The following is a 15,060-nucleotide window of genomic DNA, read 5'->3' as shown; positions in this document are numbered from 1 at the left end:
CACACACTGATGGCGAGAGCTGCCATGCAAGGCGCTAACCAGGACCCATCAGGAGCAAGGGTGAAGTGTCTTGCTCAAGGACACAACGGACGTGACGAGGATGGTAGAAGGTGAAGATTGAACCAGTAACCCTCAGATTTCTGGCACGGCCACTCTCCCAACTTTGCCACGCCGTTCCCTATGTTGAAGCACAGTACAATCCATAATGTTCTATATTTTCAATGAAACATATACAATTTTGGTGTTGTTTACTTGAGTCATATTGCAGTCTACACAAATCTCTTATGTGTAACTGCCATCTACTGGTCACACTTATCATTTCACCATGTACCAAATAAAATAGCTTCGAGGTCGGTAAGCACAATCAAAATGAATCCATATATTAGGTGCGCTGGGTTATAAGGCGCACTGTCGAGTTTTGAGAAAACGAAAGGATTTTAAGTGTGCCTTATAGTCCGAAAAATACGGTACTCACAAAAAGTTACAAATATTTGATTTACTACGGAAATGTCAAAATTAACATAAGTGCACTATAACCTTTACAGGTGAACTTAAGTTAACCTTCTTTAATTTTTTTAATGCACGTCTGTTTGTTGTTGTGAATGCACCATCTTTCACTACTTTTTACTTAACTTGCTGTTCCCTCACAAGGAACTGAACAGCCAAATTCACGAAGTTGAGTGATTTATGAATCCAGTAATACAAAGGTGTCAACTCACGAACAATTCACACCAAAGCATATCCAATACACATAGACCACAATGAAGTGTATTAAAGGTAGATCACCCTAGTGAGTAGTGTGGCTCTGAATTGATCACAAACTGAGGAAAAACATTACAACGGCATTGAAACAATGACTACCTATCTGACTACAGCGGGGGGTCAGCAACCCGCATGTGGCTCTTTAGCGCCGCCCTAGTGGCTCCCTGGACCTCTTTCAGAGATGTTTGAAAATGGAAAAAGATGAAGAAAAAAAAAAAAAATTTTGTTTTAAGATATTTGCTGTAGGAGAAGAAACATGACACAAACCTTCCTAATTGTTAGAAAGCCCACTGTTCATGTTATACATGCTTCACTGATGAGAGTATTTGGCAAGCACGGTTTTGTCCTACTAATTTCAGTAATCCTTGAACTCATCATAGTTTGTTTACATGTACAACTTTTTCTGACGCTGCTACAGAAAGACATGTTTTATGCCGCTCCTTTTTTGTCTCATTTTGTCCAACAAACATTTTATGCTGTGCGTGAATGCACAAAGGTGAGCATTGCTGATATTATTGACTTGTTGGAGTGCTAATCAGGCATATTTGTTCAGTGCATGACAGCAAGTTAATCGATGCTAACATGCTATTTAGGCTAGCTGTATGTACATATTGCATCATTATGACTTGTTTGTAGGTATACTTGAACTCATTTAATTTCCTTTACTTATGTCCTAATATTGGCTGCATTTCTCATAGTTGTTTGTGTGCCATGTTGTTCCAGACCACAGCAAACGTTATCCAGCTTGCAAAGATTGTAATAAATCCATTTGAAAAAGAAAGCCTGCCATTTCCTTACACTTGGACACACACATCTACCGTATTTTTGGGACTATAAGTCACAGTTTTTTTCATAGTTTGGCCGGGGGTGCGACTTATACTCAGGAGCGACTTATGTGTGAAATTATTAACACATTAGCGTAAAATATCAAATAATATTATTTAGCTCATTCACGTAAGAGACTAGACGTATAAGATTTAATCGGATTTAGCGATCGGGAGTGACAGATTGTTTGGTAAACGTATAACATGTTCTATATGTTATAGTTATTTGAATGATTCTTACCATAATATGTTACGTTAACATACCATGCACGTTCTCAGTTGGTTATTTATGCGTCATATAACGTACACTTATTCAGCTTGTTGTTCAATACTCTTTATTTATTTTAAATTGCCTTTCAAATGTCTACTCTTGGTGTTCGGTTTTACCAAATAAATTTCCCCAAAAAATGCTACTTATACTCCAGTGCGACTTATATATGTTTTGTTCCTTCTTTATTATGCATTTTCGGCAGGTGCGACTTATACTCCGAAAAATACGGTATACCTTTGGCCATTATAAGCCAGTAATTTCCAGGAATTATCTCATCCTGTGAGAAGCCTCCATTTTACTAATGATTTCCAATGTTGCAAAAATTTGTAGAATAAAAATTTAAATACAACATTTCTGTCAACGAAGATTTGCGTCAGCCTTTGATAGTAGGCTAATATAGCTAATATAGACACTTACATCATGTGTTGCCTTCATTATAACACTTATATAAGGCTTTTAATTTTTTCCGGCACCTGACAGATTTTTTTTTTGTATTTTTGCTCCAATAAAGCTCTTTCAATATTTTGGGTTGCCGACCCCTGGACTACAGGAATGTGAGTTTTGACATTAACAAGGAAGCAGAAAAAAAGAACCTCTATGTAGGTTTTACCATAACAGCTAAATGAATGGGGCTTCACTCTTGTTCACACACCTTTTAACACACGTGCAACATTCAATTGTGATTTAACACAATAACCAAGAATAACTGACAAAGCTAAGTCAATGATTGCAAGTACAACTAACAGGTGCAACAGGATGTTGGCGACGCACTAATAATGTGTCCATTACACACCACAATCTATCACCAGGAAACATTGAGCATTTGTGTTTATTTGCTCACACAGTTGTGCAGATGTATCTGAGTGAGAACATTTTAGAGCCTTGAAGGATATTATAGAGCTGAGATTGATATTTAGCTTGAAGTAAATAATGGCACTATATAGCACAGTAAATTCACACTTCCTGCGCAGCACTTGTAGCTGCTTTTACCACACACTATTTGGGGGGATTTCTCATTTTACAAATGAGCTTCATTAATTTTTGGCTGCTGGCATTTATATCGCTACACGGCCTTTTAAAAAAGTTACTTTGCACCATCATAAAATATGGATTGCGACACAGCGAATCTCTGGTCTAATCAAGAATGCATTTTGTCATTTACTGCAGTGTGGATGAAAAAAACAGAAGCGCTTTGAGGACACCTTCTGCTCTGCCATGATGACAGCATACCCTGAGCGGTGTGAGCGTGTCTTACCACATGGCGTGCATGTATGTCGGAGGCAAGCGTGGGCTGCTGACTGGTGTGCAGTTGTACGACCTCATTATCCTCTCTGCTAATAGGAAATTGCGGAACAAACTGGCCACCAGAAGGTCCTGGCGAAACAACTTCTGGAACAAATCTACATGGACAGACAACAGAAGAGGTGTTAGTAAGATGCATTGAACACAAATACATGGCTTTATAAATGGACAAAAATGCTATCCAAACAAATCAAAATTTGATCAAATACTTCAGTGCATTTACGACAAGAAAAGAGAAGTTAGAAGAAGTTACAGTAAACCATGTGTGCATGTTTATCCCCAAGAGACACAGCAACGCTTTGTTGTTTTTACAGCCTAATTTCATGGAAGTAACATTTGATTTGCTGGAATTCTGTTTGATTAAACATAAATTCGGCTTTAGGAAACTAGCATGATTTAAAGTAAAAGTAAAAATGTATTACATTTATCCAGTCACTGGGTATATATACACACAGGTATATTTCAAAATCATATCTGGTTCTGTTAAAGGTCTTTAAAAAAAAGTAACAAATTACCAATTTTTTCCAGTATTCTCAGTGGTGGACACAAATATGTACTACTACTACTATTTTTTCATATAAAATGATGATGATGGTTTATGTAACAAATAATTAAAATTTAGCATAAAATTTACAACATGTGAAAACTAAGCTAGTTTAAGGTCAAGTGACAGTTTTTAATGTTTTCATGTTTCATTGAATAAAAAAAGTATTTTTCTTCTCATACATTAGAACGTAAGAAAAGCTGAGGGATGAAATATTTATTCAGTTAGGTCTTAAAAATGTTGTTCATTACAAAGGGACAATATACCAAAAATGAAAACATTTTCTAACAAAAATATTTTGGCTTTTTGTGTGCAGCCAAAATTATTTTTAACGCAGTGTTTCTTACCATTGTTGGGCCGCTCTGGTCAGTATGAGCCGCAGTGATACTCAGTTGTAATACATTTTTCCTCTATTTGAGGCAGTAATGACAATCTCAAACAAACAGTCTGGAGCAAAAGTCATACAAGTTTCTTAAGCACAAACATTATGACTAAAGTGGTGAAGCTGTATTTTTATTGGCTCTTTAATTTTATTGACCATTTAGTTAAGAAACATACTTTTTATTATTTATTATTAATTTAGCACTACATAACTGTATGTACATGTATTTTTCATCAGTTATTTATGAGTCCTTTTTTAATCAGTATATTTGGTTAGTACTTATTTTTCTAATCAGTCTGACTTAAGCTTAAATGCAAACTGTGCTTTTTTATTTTTTCATTTTGCCTACCGTTCACAATCATTATGAGAGACAAAAATACATTTTCTTTTTTTTTACGCTTTCTAGCAAATAGAAATCGGCTCGTTCTTGCAATCAATTCTACCACTAAATCACTTTAAAAATGCATTCAAAAACTGTCAACAATACTTCGTTTACGTTCCGTAACCTGTGTAATACTGCGATGAGGTGGCGACTTGTCCAGGGTGTACCCCGCCTTCCGCCCGATTGTAGCTGAGATAGGCTCCAGCGCCCCCCGCGACCCCAAAGGGAATAAGCGGTAGAAAATGGATGGATGGATGGATGGAACCTGTGTAATAACCAAACTATAGCGACATTGTTATTGTAGGAGCGACCACTAAAGAACTCTTTTTCTAACGTACTAACACATCGGCGTGCTACGGTATTTGCCGTCGACGTTAACCATGGCAAGAGATAAGCTAGCTTCTACGTCAGCGCAAACCGCGTTTGAGTTTGTAATGCACAACACAATGCGATAAGACACCAATCTGACTGAAAAACATCAACAATCATATTACAGTATCTGTAAAGTATTAACTCACATTTCATGTTTTCTTTGTACACAGCTAGCCAGACAGTATATGCTGTCTGTCATTGTACACGAATGCTGCATGTATTATGATCAAAATTAAGTGCGTCCAACTCGATGGACAGTTGTGTTTGGTCCAGCTGGCCAGGGATGTTTTTTCCGGTTAATTTTGGGTAAGCACTCCATTTATGTCGAACAAGCTTGACTTCACGTTCCACATTTTGCAGGTTTGATTCACTTTCACCTCACTCTCTCAGCTTTAATCTGCTCCAACATTTCACCCTACCTCTGTGCTCGCTTCTAGAAGCAGTAGTTCATTATCCATAAATTCATATTCAAAAAGATATGGTTGTGAATCCTCATTTGTCCAAAAATTGTCGTCTTGGTTGTTTGTTACAGAATCTGCCATGATTCAAGCAAATTCGCGTGTTTGTATCCGGAAGGGGTTGTTGCCAGAAGTCAGAAGTGCGCTGCTATGGAAACGGAAACAAATGTGCCGAAAAATTAGTTCTGTCAATGATTAAAATGATCAAAACACGGTAAATATTTTGTACATATTAAATATTGTTATGAACATGTCTGTTACTACATTATATACCGGTATATACCTGCAGTGTATATATAAAACGTTGGAGGGTTTTGAAGTTGTTTTAGAGGGCTTTGAAGGCTACAACGGTGACTCTCATTAGCCACATATTCCACGCGTTTTTTATCATCTTTAAAATTCCACCCTCCAAAAAAGGACATGTGTTCTTGTCTCTCATAAGGACTGTGAACGATAGGCAAAATTCCAAAAAGAAAGTGCAGTTCCCCTTTAAGGTTTATGTGTTAAATGAATAATAATCTTTGTGATTAACAAGTGGTTTCATACCATTTGACAAGGTTTTTAACCTGTTAAACTGTAAATAGATTAAGTATTATTAGTAGGGATGATGATTGATAAGAAATTATCGAGTTTGAGCCTATTATCGAATCCTCTTATCGAACCGATTCCTTGTCGATTCTCTTATCGAGTCCAGATAGGTTGTTGTATATGGAAAAAAACACAAAATTTGGTTTAACAAAAGCTCACTTTTATTATACAAGAAAAAAAATTTAATCTAATAAATAAATAAATATTGACTGTTACCCCCCTAAAAAAATAAAATAAAATAAATAAATATTGACTGTTGTTACCCAAAGTATATTAAGTGGGATTTTTCAGAAAAACTAATATTTACAGTAACACAAAATCAACCTGTCTCTGTGATCACTATAGGTGTATAAATAATAATATAGTGTTAAATAAAATCAGTCCCTTGGGCACAAAACTGAAAATAATACAGCTCTCCAAAAAGTGCACTTCTGCTGCTATTTGACATAACTGTTTGTTATGATGCTTTGACATTTTTGCACTTTATTTCTTTATTGAAAGAAAATTCTATGAAGAGAAAAGTTGTTTGCAAATGTGGTTACAATGCTAAAACATGAAAAGTTAAAGCTAAAAAAAGAAATACACTTTATTGAGTTAACATTATTTCTTTATAGGGGGAAAGATGTTATGAGCTAGGGAATATAACAACTACACTACCCAACATGCAACGGGAGTGACGAGCATGCGCGGTAGCCCCGAAAAGTGTTGTTGCATGTCGCCAGCCGGCAGCTAAGAATGAGGTTATGAGCACGCTGTGAAAGTAAACGTCAAGAACTCAGCCAACACGCCTCGTCTGCATTATTTATAATTAGACAGACAACACATATACAGTGTGATTTTGTTTTGTTTACAAGGAAAGAAAAACAAAAGTTAAAAAAGGGAGATATGTTGTATATATATGTATGTGCTGCGGTTGCTTTCAGAACGTTGCGACAGCTGCCGTAAAGGAGGTGCGTTGCTAGCCTGGTTGCTATGTTTCCAATTGGTCGTAAAAGTGTTGGTCATGTGTTTGTACCCTGCTCAAATCTCTCAGTAAAGTTATTCATTGGATTATACCTTTTGTTTTGAACTTTGTTACACCTTGGAGTGCTTTTTCCGGTCCATTGTTTTTCCTGCTTCCGCTATCTGCGCCTAATAACTGAGCAACGTGACGTCATTTCTTGTGATGTCACACGGAGCATTTCTGGTCGGGACGGGATTCGTTCCGAGGGATTCGAATAAAGAACCAACTCTCTTTCTTTACTATAGTGGTCTCGATAACGGGTACCGGTTCTCAAAAAGGGATTCGAGTCCGAGGACTCGGTTCTTTTCTTATCAAACAACCGGGAAAATCGGTTTCGAGTATCATCCCTAATTATTAGTGAACATGATTCTAATCAAGAGTAAGATTATTAATCCAGTGGTAATATTTGAGTGGGCCCCAGTCCCTTCTGTTGGGCCCTGAGGTCAAAAATGGTAAGAGGCCCTGCTCTAATGCAACATTCATGTTTCTTGTTCTCAGGAGATAAAAGACTGGAGGATTGGGATTTAGGGATTGAAGCAGTGGGTTACAGTAATATACTTTAACGCCTTCTTTGTCACTAATTCATCAAGATGGGAAAAGGCACATTTCATGCAGATCTATGGCATCTATTGCTTATGTCAGGAACATTTCAGTTGCACTCAAAACCTGATAGTAAATTATATTTATTTATAAAATGTATATTAACGGGTAGTCTGTTGAATGTTTGTACATTTGGAAAACAAATACCGTATTTTTCGGACCATAAGTCGCAGTTTTTTTCATAGTTTGGCCGGGGGTGCGACTTATACTCAGGAGCGACTTATGTGTGAAATTATTAACACATTACCCTAAAATATCAAATAGACGTATAAGATTTCATCGGATTTAAGCGATCGGGAGTGACAGATTGTTTGGTAAACGTATAGCATGTTCTATATGTTATAGTTATTTGAATGACTCTTACCATAATATGTTACGTTAACATACCAGGCACGTTCTCAGTTGGTTATTTATGCGTCATATAACGTACACTTATTCAGCCTGTTGTTCACCATTCTTTATTTATTTTAAATTGCCTTTCAAATGTCTATTCTTGGTGTTGGGTTTTATCAAATAAATTTCCCCCAAAAATGCGACATATTCTCCAGTGCGACTTACATATGTTTTTTTCCTTCTTTGTTGTGCATTTTCGGCCGGTGCGACTTATACTCTGGAGCGACTTACACTCCGAAAAATACGGTAGTTGACATGGTAAATTGAACAATGCTGAGTGAAACTGTACAGTTTGTGTCCAAATAAGACAAAATGACAGACATCATTCCAGCTCTGTCATACCACTTTTTAATGTGTCAAATTTTTTAATGTGGACATGGACGTGTGTGCTGCACAGTCTTCCAGATGATTTGAATTAGGTGTGAAGAGATTCATTACCGGGAGTCTCCCTGACGCGGGCTGCTTCATTAGCAGTTGAACCCTCGGAGGTTTAATAGGCTTTGGCAGCCGTCAGCATTGTCACATTGCTACTGAAGCTAGGAGTGTGTCTGTGGACGTGTGTGGCATAGAAGACACATTCAAATATCGCTCATAAAGTGCACTCTGATAGAAGATAAATACAGTTGTGGTCAAAAGTTTACATACACTTGTAAAAAACACAATGTCATGGCTGTGTTGAGTTTCCAGTAATTTCTACAACTCTTATTAATCTTACTGCGCCACTCTCCCACGGCGTGGCGCAGTGGAAGAGTGGCCGTGCGCAACCCAAGGGTCCCTGGTTCAATCCCCACCTAGTACCAACCTCGTCATGTCCGTTGTGTCCTGCGCAAGACACTTCACCCTTGCTCCTGATGGGTGCTGGTTAGCGCCTTGCATGGCAGCTCCCTCCATCAGTGTGTGAATGTGTGTGTGAATGGGTAAATGTGGAAGTAGTGTCAAAGCGCTTTGAGTACCTTGAAGGTAGAAAAGCGCTATACAAGTACAACCCATTTATTTATTTATTTTTATTTTTTTTTTGTGATACAGTGTTTGGAGCACATACTTGTTGGTCACAAAAAACATTCATGAAGTTTTGTTCTTTTATTAATGTATTATGGGTCTACTGAAAATGTGACCAAATCTGCTTGGTCAAAAGTATACATACAGCAATGTTAATATTTGCTTACATGTCCCTTGGCAAGTTTCACTGCAATAAGGCGCTTTTGGTAGCCATCCATAAGCTTCTGACAAGCTTCTGGTTGAATTTTTGACCTCTCCTCTTAAAAAAAATTGGTGCAGTTCAGCTAAATTTGTTGGTTTTCTGACACGGACTTGTCTCTTCAGCATTGTCCACACGTTTAAGTCAGGACTTTAGGAAGGCCATTCTAAAACCTTAATTCTAGCCTGATTTAGCCATCCCTTTACCATTTGTGATGTGCGTTTGGGGTCATTGTCCTGTTGGAACACCCAACTGCGCCCAAGACCCAACCTCCGGGCTGATGATTTTAGGTTGTCCTGAAGAATTTGGAGGTAAACCTCCTTTTTCATTGTCCCATTTAAAGCACCAGTTCCATTGGCAGCAAAACAGGCCCAGAGCATAATACTACCACGACCATTGCTTGACGGTAGGCATGGTTTTCCTGGGATTAAAGGCCTCACCTTTTGTCCTCCAAACATATTGCTGGGTATTGTGGCAAAACAGCTCATTTTTTGTTTCATCTGATCACAGAACTTTCCTTCAGAAGGTCTTATCTTTGTCCATGTGATGTCAGATGAAACAAAAAATTAGCTGTTTGGCCACAAATATTAACATTGCTGTATGTATACTTTTGACCCAGCAGATTTGGTCATATTTTCAGTAGACCCATAATAAATTCATAAAAGAACCAAACTTCATGAATGTTTTTTGTGACCAACAAGTATGTGCTCCAATCACTCTATCACAAAAAAATAAGAGTTGTAGAAATTATTGGAAACTCAAGACAGCCATGACATTATGTTCCTTACAAGTGTATGTAAACTTTTGACCACGACTGTATGTATTCAATGGTTAGTAACACAGTATGATTGCAGTGTTTCCACGAGCATAATAATGTTATTGTGTAGGTTTGTAACTGTGGAGGAGTGATTGCAATAGTTTGTCTGTTTCACCAGCCCAATCTCTTGACACACATGCATACCACCCATTTTACTGTTATTCATGCTTTACTACTAGGCTTAATTTTTATCTCCTGGGGATTTTTCACCATGTCCGACTGTGCGTGCAGTGTCTCACCTCTGGGCAGCACGTTCCAGGCAATAGTATCAGTAATGGCTGTGAAGATCCAGTTCAGTTCTCCGAGGGGAGTGCGCCTGTCATTGAGCCTGCCGGGGATCCTGCACACAAAACAACACAACACAGATGGATCGGTGTCAGCAGCTCGCAGCATGTCACGTCGATGACTCAGAGAACAAAGTGGCAATCGATCAGAACTGTCACCGCAACACGTTTGAGGTATTTACATTTACAGGCACTGGTTTTAATTCGGTGAAACAGACCAAAAATGCAAACACACTATGAATATTCATGCCTGATTATACAATTGTTCATAGTTGTAACCCATGAAATGAAGACACAGAAGGCACATGCTGGAAAAACAGATGCAAGATTTGCATTTTCAGAGAGAATAATCCAAATACAGGTAGATTGTCCCCGAGTGTCCAACCATTGGAACAATCAGAAGTGCACATCAATGAGAGCGCAAACCAGGTGAGGGCACATAAGGTTTGGAACGATGTGTCGTTATCGTTGAGTATTTTGTCAGTGAGGAATTTGGAAATCAGATGTAATCTAACAGGTAGCCAATGAAGAGACGCCAGCAGAAAGATGACATGATCACATCTCCCTACTTCAGTCAAAAACCAGGCTGTCAGATGTCAGAGAATAAAAGAGTTATGGTTGAAAACAACAAAAGAAGCAATCACATTCCTAAATATAAACATCTCAATGACCCCCATCTGACATCCCATCAGTTTAGTAACGTGTCATCAAAGAGTAAGTATGCATTTTGTTCAATATGCATCATAACAAAAAGGGTAATATTAAAAAAAAATGGATAGATGTTGATAGTCCAACTCATACTGACTGGTACACACAAGCTCTGGAGATGATATCAGTAGAGAAAACTGCATTTTGTTTACTCAGTGGTTAGAGTGTCCGCCCTGAGATCGGTAGGTTGTGAGTTCAAACCCTGGCCGAGTCATACCAAAGACTATAAAAATGGGACCCATTACCTCCCTGCTTGGCACCCAGCATCAAGGGTTGGAATTGGGGGTTAAATCACCAAAAATGATTCCCGGGCGCGGCCACCGCTGCTGCTCACTGCTCCCCTCACCTCCCAGGGGGTGAACAAGGGGATGGGTCAAAGGCAGAGGACACATTTCACCACACTTAGTGTGTGTGTGTGTGTGTGACAATCATTGGTACTTTAACTTTTTAACTTTAACTTAATAATAATGAGTCATATCTTGGAATATGGGATCCATTATTTTAAATGTGTTTTAACTATTAAATGAACCTAAAATATGACTTCTTTTATCTTTGTGGAAAATATTGGACACAATGTGTTGTCAGTCCTATGAGAAGCGATGCAAGTATAAGCCACTGTGACACTATTGTTAATTTTTTTAATGTTTTTATTTTATTTTTTTTATAAATGGGCCCGCCTTCCGCCCGAATGCAGCCGAGATAGGCTCCAGCACCCCCAAAGGGACAAGCAGTAGAAAATGGATGGATGGATGGATGGCTGTGATGATAATGTAAATGAGGGATTTCTAATCACTGTTATGTTGGAATTCTTATTATTAATATTAAAACTGTTATTATTATTCATTGTTGTTTGACTACTTTTGGATTGTTTTGTGTCATATTGTGTGTCTTCTCAATTGCTCTGTTGATTGCTATTCTGAATGTTGCTGGGCTGGGTTTGGTTTTGGAATTGTATTATTATTGTATTATTGTGTATTATTTTGTTGGACTAATTAATATAAATTGTTTTTAAATAAAATAAAAAATAAAAAAAAACAGGCTGAAAAGATTTTTTGATTCTTTTGAGGTAGACCTGATAGACGGCACAACAATAATCAACCCAATGTGTGATTAAAAAAAAAGAGGAAATCTGCATCTTTAATTGACATTGGACATATTTGCGCAATGTTGGTAAAAGAAAGCAACTTTGGTCACGTCCTTGATATGCACCTTAGAGGACTGAATTTGGTCAAAACGCATGCTGAGAGTCTTGATCTTATCTCTGCAACTACTGGCCTGGCCTGGTATGGTTTATTTGTTTGGCATGCAAGTTCCAATCAGGAACATCAGGCAATTACAGTTTGTGGAGTTCAACATGTCCATAAGAAGAAGAAAGAAACAGAGATTATTCAATCACACCTATTCTCAATAATATTGATAATTAATTCAAACCATATATTTTACATGTTGACACAATATTTTGTCTGATTACATTGTCATTTGAATTTTTTTTACGTCCGGTGTTTAAGTGTCATCATTTTCCAATTAACGAGATACCAACCTGTAGCAATAGACATACAGTACAGGCCAAAAGCATGGACACACTTTCTCATTCAATGTGTCTTCTTTATTTTCATGACTATTTACATTGTAGATTGTCACTGAAGGCATCAAAACTATGAATGAACACATGTGGAGTTATGTACTTAACAAAAAAAGGTGAAATAACTGAAAACATGTTTTATATTCTAGTTTCTTCAAAATAACCACCCTTTGCTCTGATTACCGTTTTGCACACTCTTGACATTCTCTCGATGAGCTTCAAGAGGTGTCATAGTTTTGATGTCTTCAGTGACAATCTACAATGTAAATAGTCATGAAAATAAAGAAAACACATTGAAATGAGAAGGTATGTCCAAACTTTTGGCCTGTACTGTATATATGGGATAAACCCGGGATCCCATAAAATTGCTGGATAAATATGCAAAGGATAGGTAAATACAATAAAAAAATGACAAAGATAAAATTATAAATGCAATAAGAGTGGAGCTGTCGAAAGATTCTAAAAAAAACCCAAAAACAAACATCAGATTAACCACATTTTGGAATTTGGATTTATCAGTGTTAATTACAGTTGACTACTCGCTTGCATAATTAAAATGTGCGTAAGAAATATATATTTGATTATGAATGCAATTTTATTGTCAGAATGTCATCCAGGAACGTTAAATGTTTTGCATGTAATTTATTTGCACAAAACATGGTAAAAGTTGTATCCAAAGTACTTTCAGGCTGTATTTTGGAGAGAACTTTGTCAGCGAGCACAAGAGTCAGAGTCTCTTCACTCATTTTTGTACTGACGTATGTGTTGATCTGATCACTGACCATATAGCGGGTCACAGTAAAAGAGCGTGCATGGGCAAAATAAATTGGATGATTAATCCAGGCTTGTTAATTACTTATGCAATAATTTTTTTGTGATTATTCACGTAAATTAACTTGTTAATGTTGAGAGCCCTAAACACAGGTAATTACACAATAATGATCATTATTGGGATATTAATCACGCAATGACTTATTGGTAAGATCAATGAATGAAATGTATTGCTTTATAATGTTAAATTTAGCATAATCTATGGTGTTACCCTCACCAGGAGGTTATGTATTCACATAAATTAGCAATATAACTCCAATTTTTTTCGAATAAAGTTTTAGGATTTTTTTTTTTTTATGTTGCCTTACTTTTACATTACAAGGCTGAACTTTGTTTGCCAGCAGCCCCCACTTTTTTGAATTTCAATCACCTAGAATCACTATGCGAAATAAAAACACATATTTCCCTTTTATGTGCTTTCTAAATAGTGAAAAACTGCTAGAAGGAGGTGGCTAACAATGCAGGTAATGGGGATAAAATCTATTCCGCCTATAAAGCCCTTTGAAACTCCCAACGTCGTTGTATATACATGCTGTAAGTACCGTATTTTTCGGACTATAAGTTGCACCGGAGTATAAGTCGCACCTGCCGAAAATGCATAATAAAAAAGGAAAAAAACATAAGTCGCACTGGAGTATAAGTCGCATTTTTGGGGGAAATGTATTTGATAAAATCCAACACCAAGAATAGACATTTGAAAGGCAATTTAAAATAAATAAAGAATAGTGAACAACAGGCTGAATAAGTGTACGTTATATGAGGCATAAATAACCAACTGAGAACGTGCCTGGTATGTTAACGTAACATATTATGGTAAGAGTCATTCAAATAACTATAACATATAGAACATGCTATACGTTTACCAAACAATCTGTCACTCCTAATCGCTAAATCCCATGAAATCTTATACGTCTAGTCTCTTACATGAATGAGCTAAAGAATATTATTTGATATTTTACGGTAATGTGCTCCTGAGTATAAGTCGCACCCCTGGCCAAACTACGAATAAAACTGCGACTTATAGTCCGAAAAATACGGTATGTATGTAAAGCAGTAACAAGTACATTCACAATAACATCTTATACTCACATTATGTTGGTCATTGTAAGCATGAACGTAACTTCTTTCCTGGGCGCAAGTAGCAAGTAAATGCTTATTATTCTTACACTACTTCATACAGCTACTCTGTAGTACATTTTATTGTATTGTGCTTAAAACAATATATATTTTTTTTTAATCTAAAAGTTATTTTTTAACTTCAGAAGGCATGTTACATGTTGAAATTGTGGTGTTTTTTTTTTTGGGGGGGGGGGGGGGTGAAGGCAACTACTGAATTGATTCAAATACAAAACCAGTAAAGTTGGCACATTGTGTAATTCGTAAATAAAAACAGAATACAATGATTTGATGAGCATTCCTCAACTTCCTCAGTCTTTTTTGCCACTTGTGCCAGCTTTTTTGAAACATGTTGCAGGCATCGAATTCCAAATGTGCTAATATTTGCTAAAAAATAAAGTTTTCCAGTTCGAACGTTAAGTATCTTGTCTTTGCAGTCTATTCAATTGAATATAAGTTGAAAAGGATTTGCAAATCATTGTATTCTGTTTTTATTTACCATTTACACAACGTGCCAACTTCACTGGTTTTGGGTTTTGTAAATTCAATGGGCGACATTCATTTGAGATACAGGAGTTTTGATACAAGCTCGATCATAGAACCAATTGAGCTTTTAAGTTTAGTTATTACTGTATTTATTTTA

General features: G+C 36.9%; 1 protein-coding gene and 1 long non-coding RNA gene across 7 annotated transcripts in view; one reads left to right on the top strand and one right to left on the bottom strand.

Annotated features, from left to right (window-relative positions):
• Positions 1-3,596, top strand: part of LOC133624651 (uncharacterized) — a 30,731-nt gene extending 27,135 nt beyond the window's left edge. Inside the window, exons 2-3 of the long non-coding RNA XR_009818030.1 lie at positions 3,025-3,126; positions 3,199-3,596. This is a non-coding gene — a long non-coding RNA (uncharacterized lncRNA). The remainder of the gene's footprint in view (positions 1-3,024; positions 3,127-3,198) is intronic.
• Positions 1-15,060, bottom strand: part of rptor (regulatory associated protein of MTOR, complex 1) — a 442,693-nt gene that overhangs the window by 209,114 nt on the left and 218,519 nt on the right. For all 6 annotated transcript variants that reach the window (XR_009818028.1, XR_009818029.1, XM_061988411.1 and 3 more), the window contains exons 9-10: positions 10,136-10,236; positions 3,113-3,257 (exon numbers count right to left, since the gene is read on the bottom strand). Coding sequence is in view for 4 of the 6 variants with exons in the window: in XM_061988411.1 (XP_061844395.1) it covers positions 3,113-3,257; positions 10,136-10,236 (246 nt within the window). In the remaining 2 variants the exon portion in view is untranslated. The remainder of the gene's footprint in view (positions 1-3,112; positions 3,258-10,135; positions 10,237-15,060) is intronic.

Source organism: Nerophis lumbriciformis, linkage group LG27 (genome assembly GCF_033978685.3).
Source record: "Nerophis lumbriciformis linkage group LG27, RoL_Nlum_v2.1, whole genome shotgun sequence".
Taxonomy (NCBI): domain Eukaryota; kingdom Metazoa; phylum Chordata; class Actinopteri; order Syngnathiformes; family Syngnathidae; genus Nerophis; species Nerophis lumbriciformis.
The sequence above is the reverse complement of the archived record's forward strand: the minus strand, read 5'-3'. Positions and strand labels throughout refer to the sequence as shown.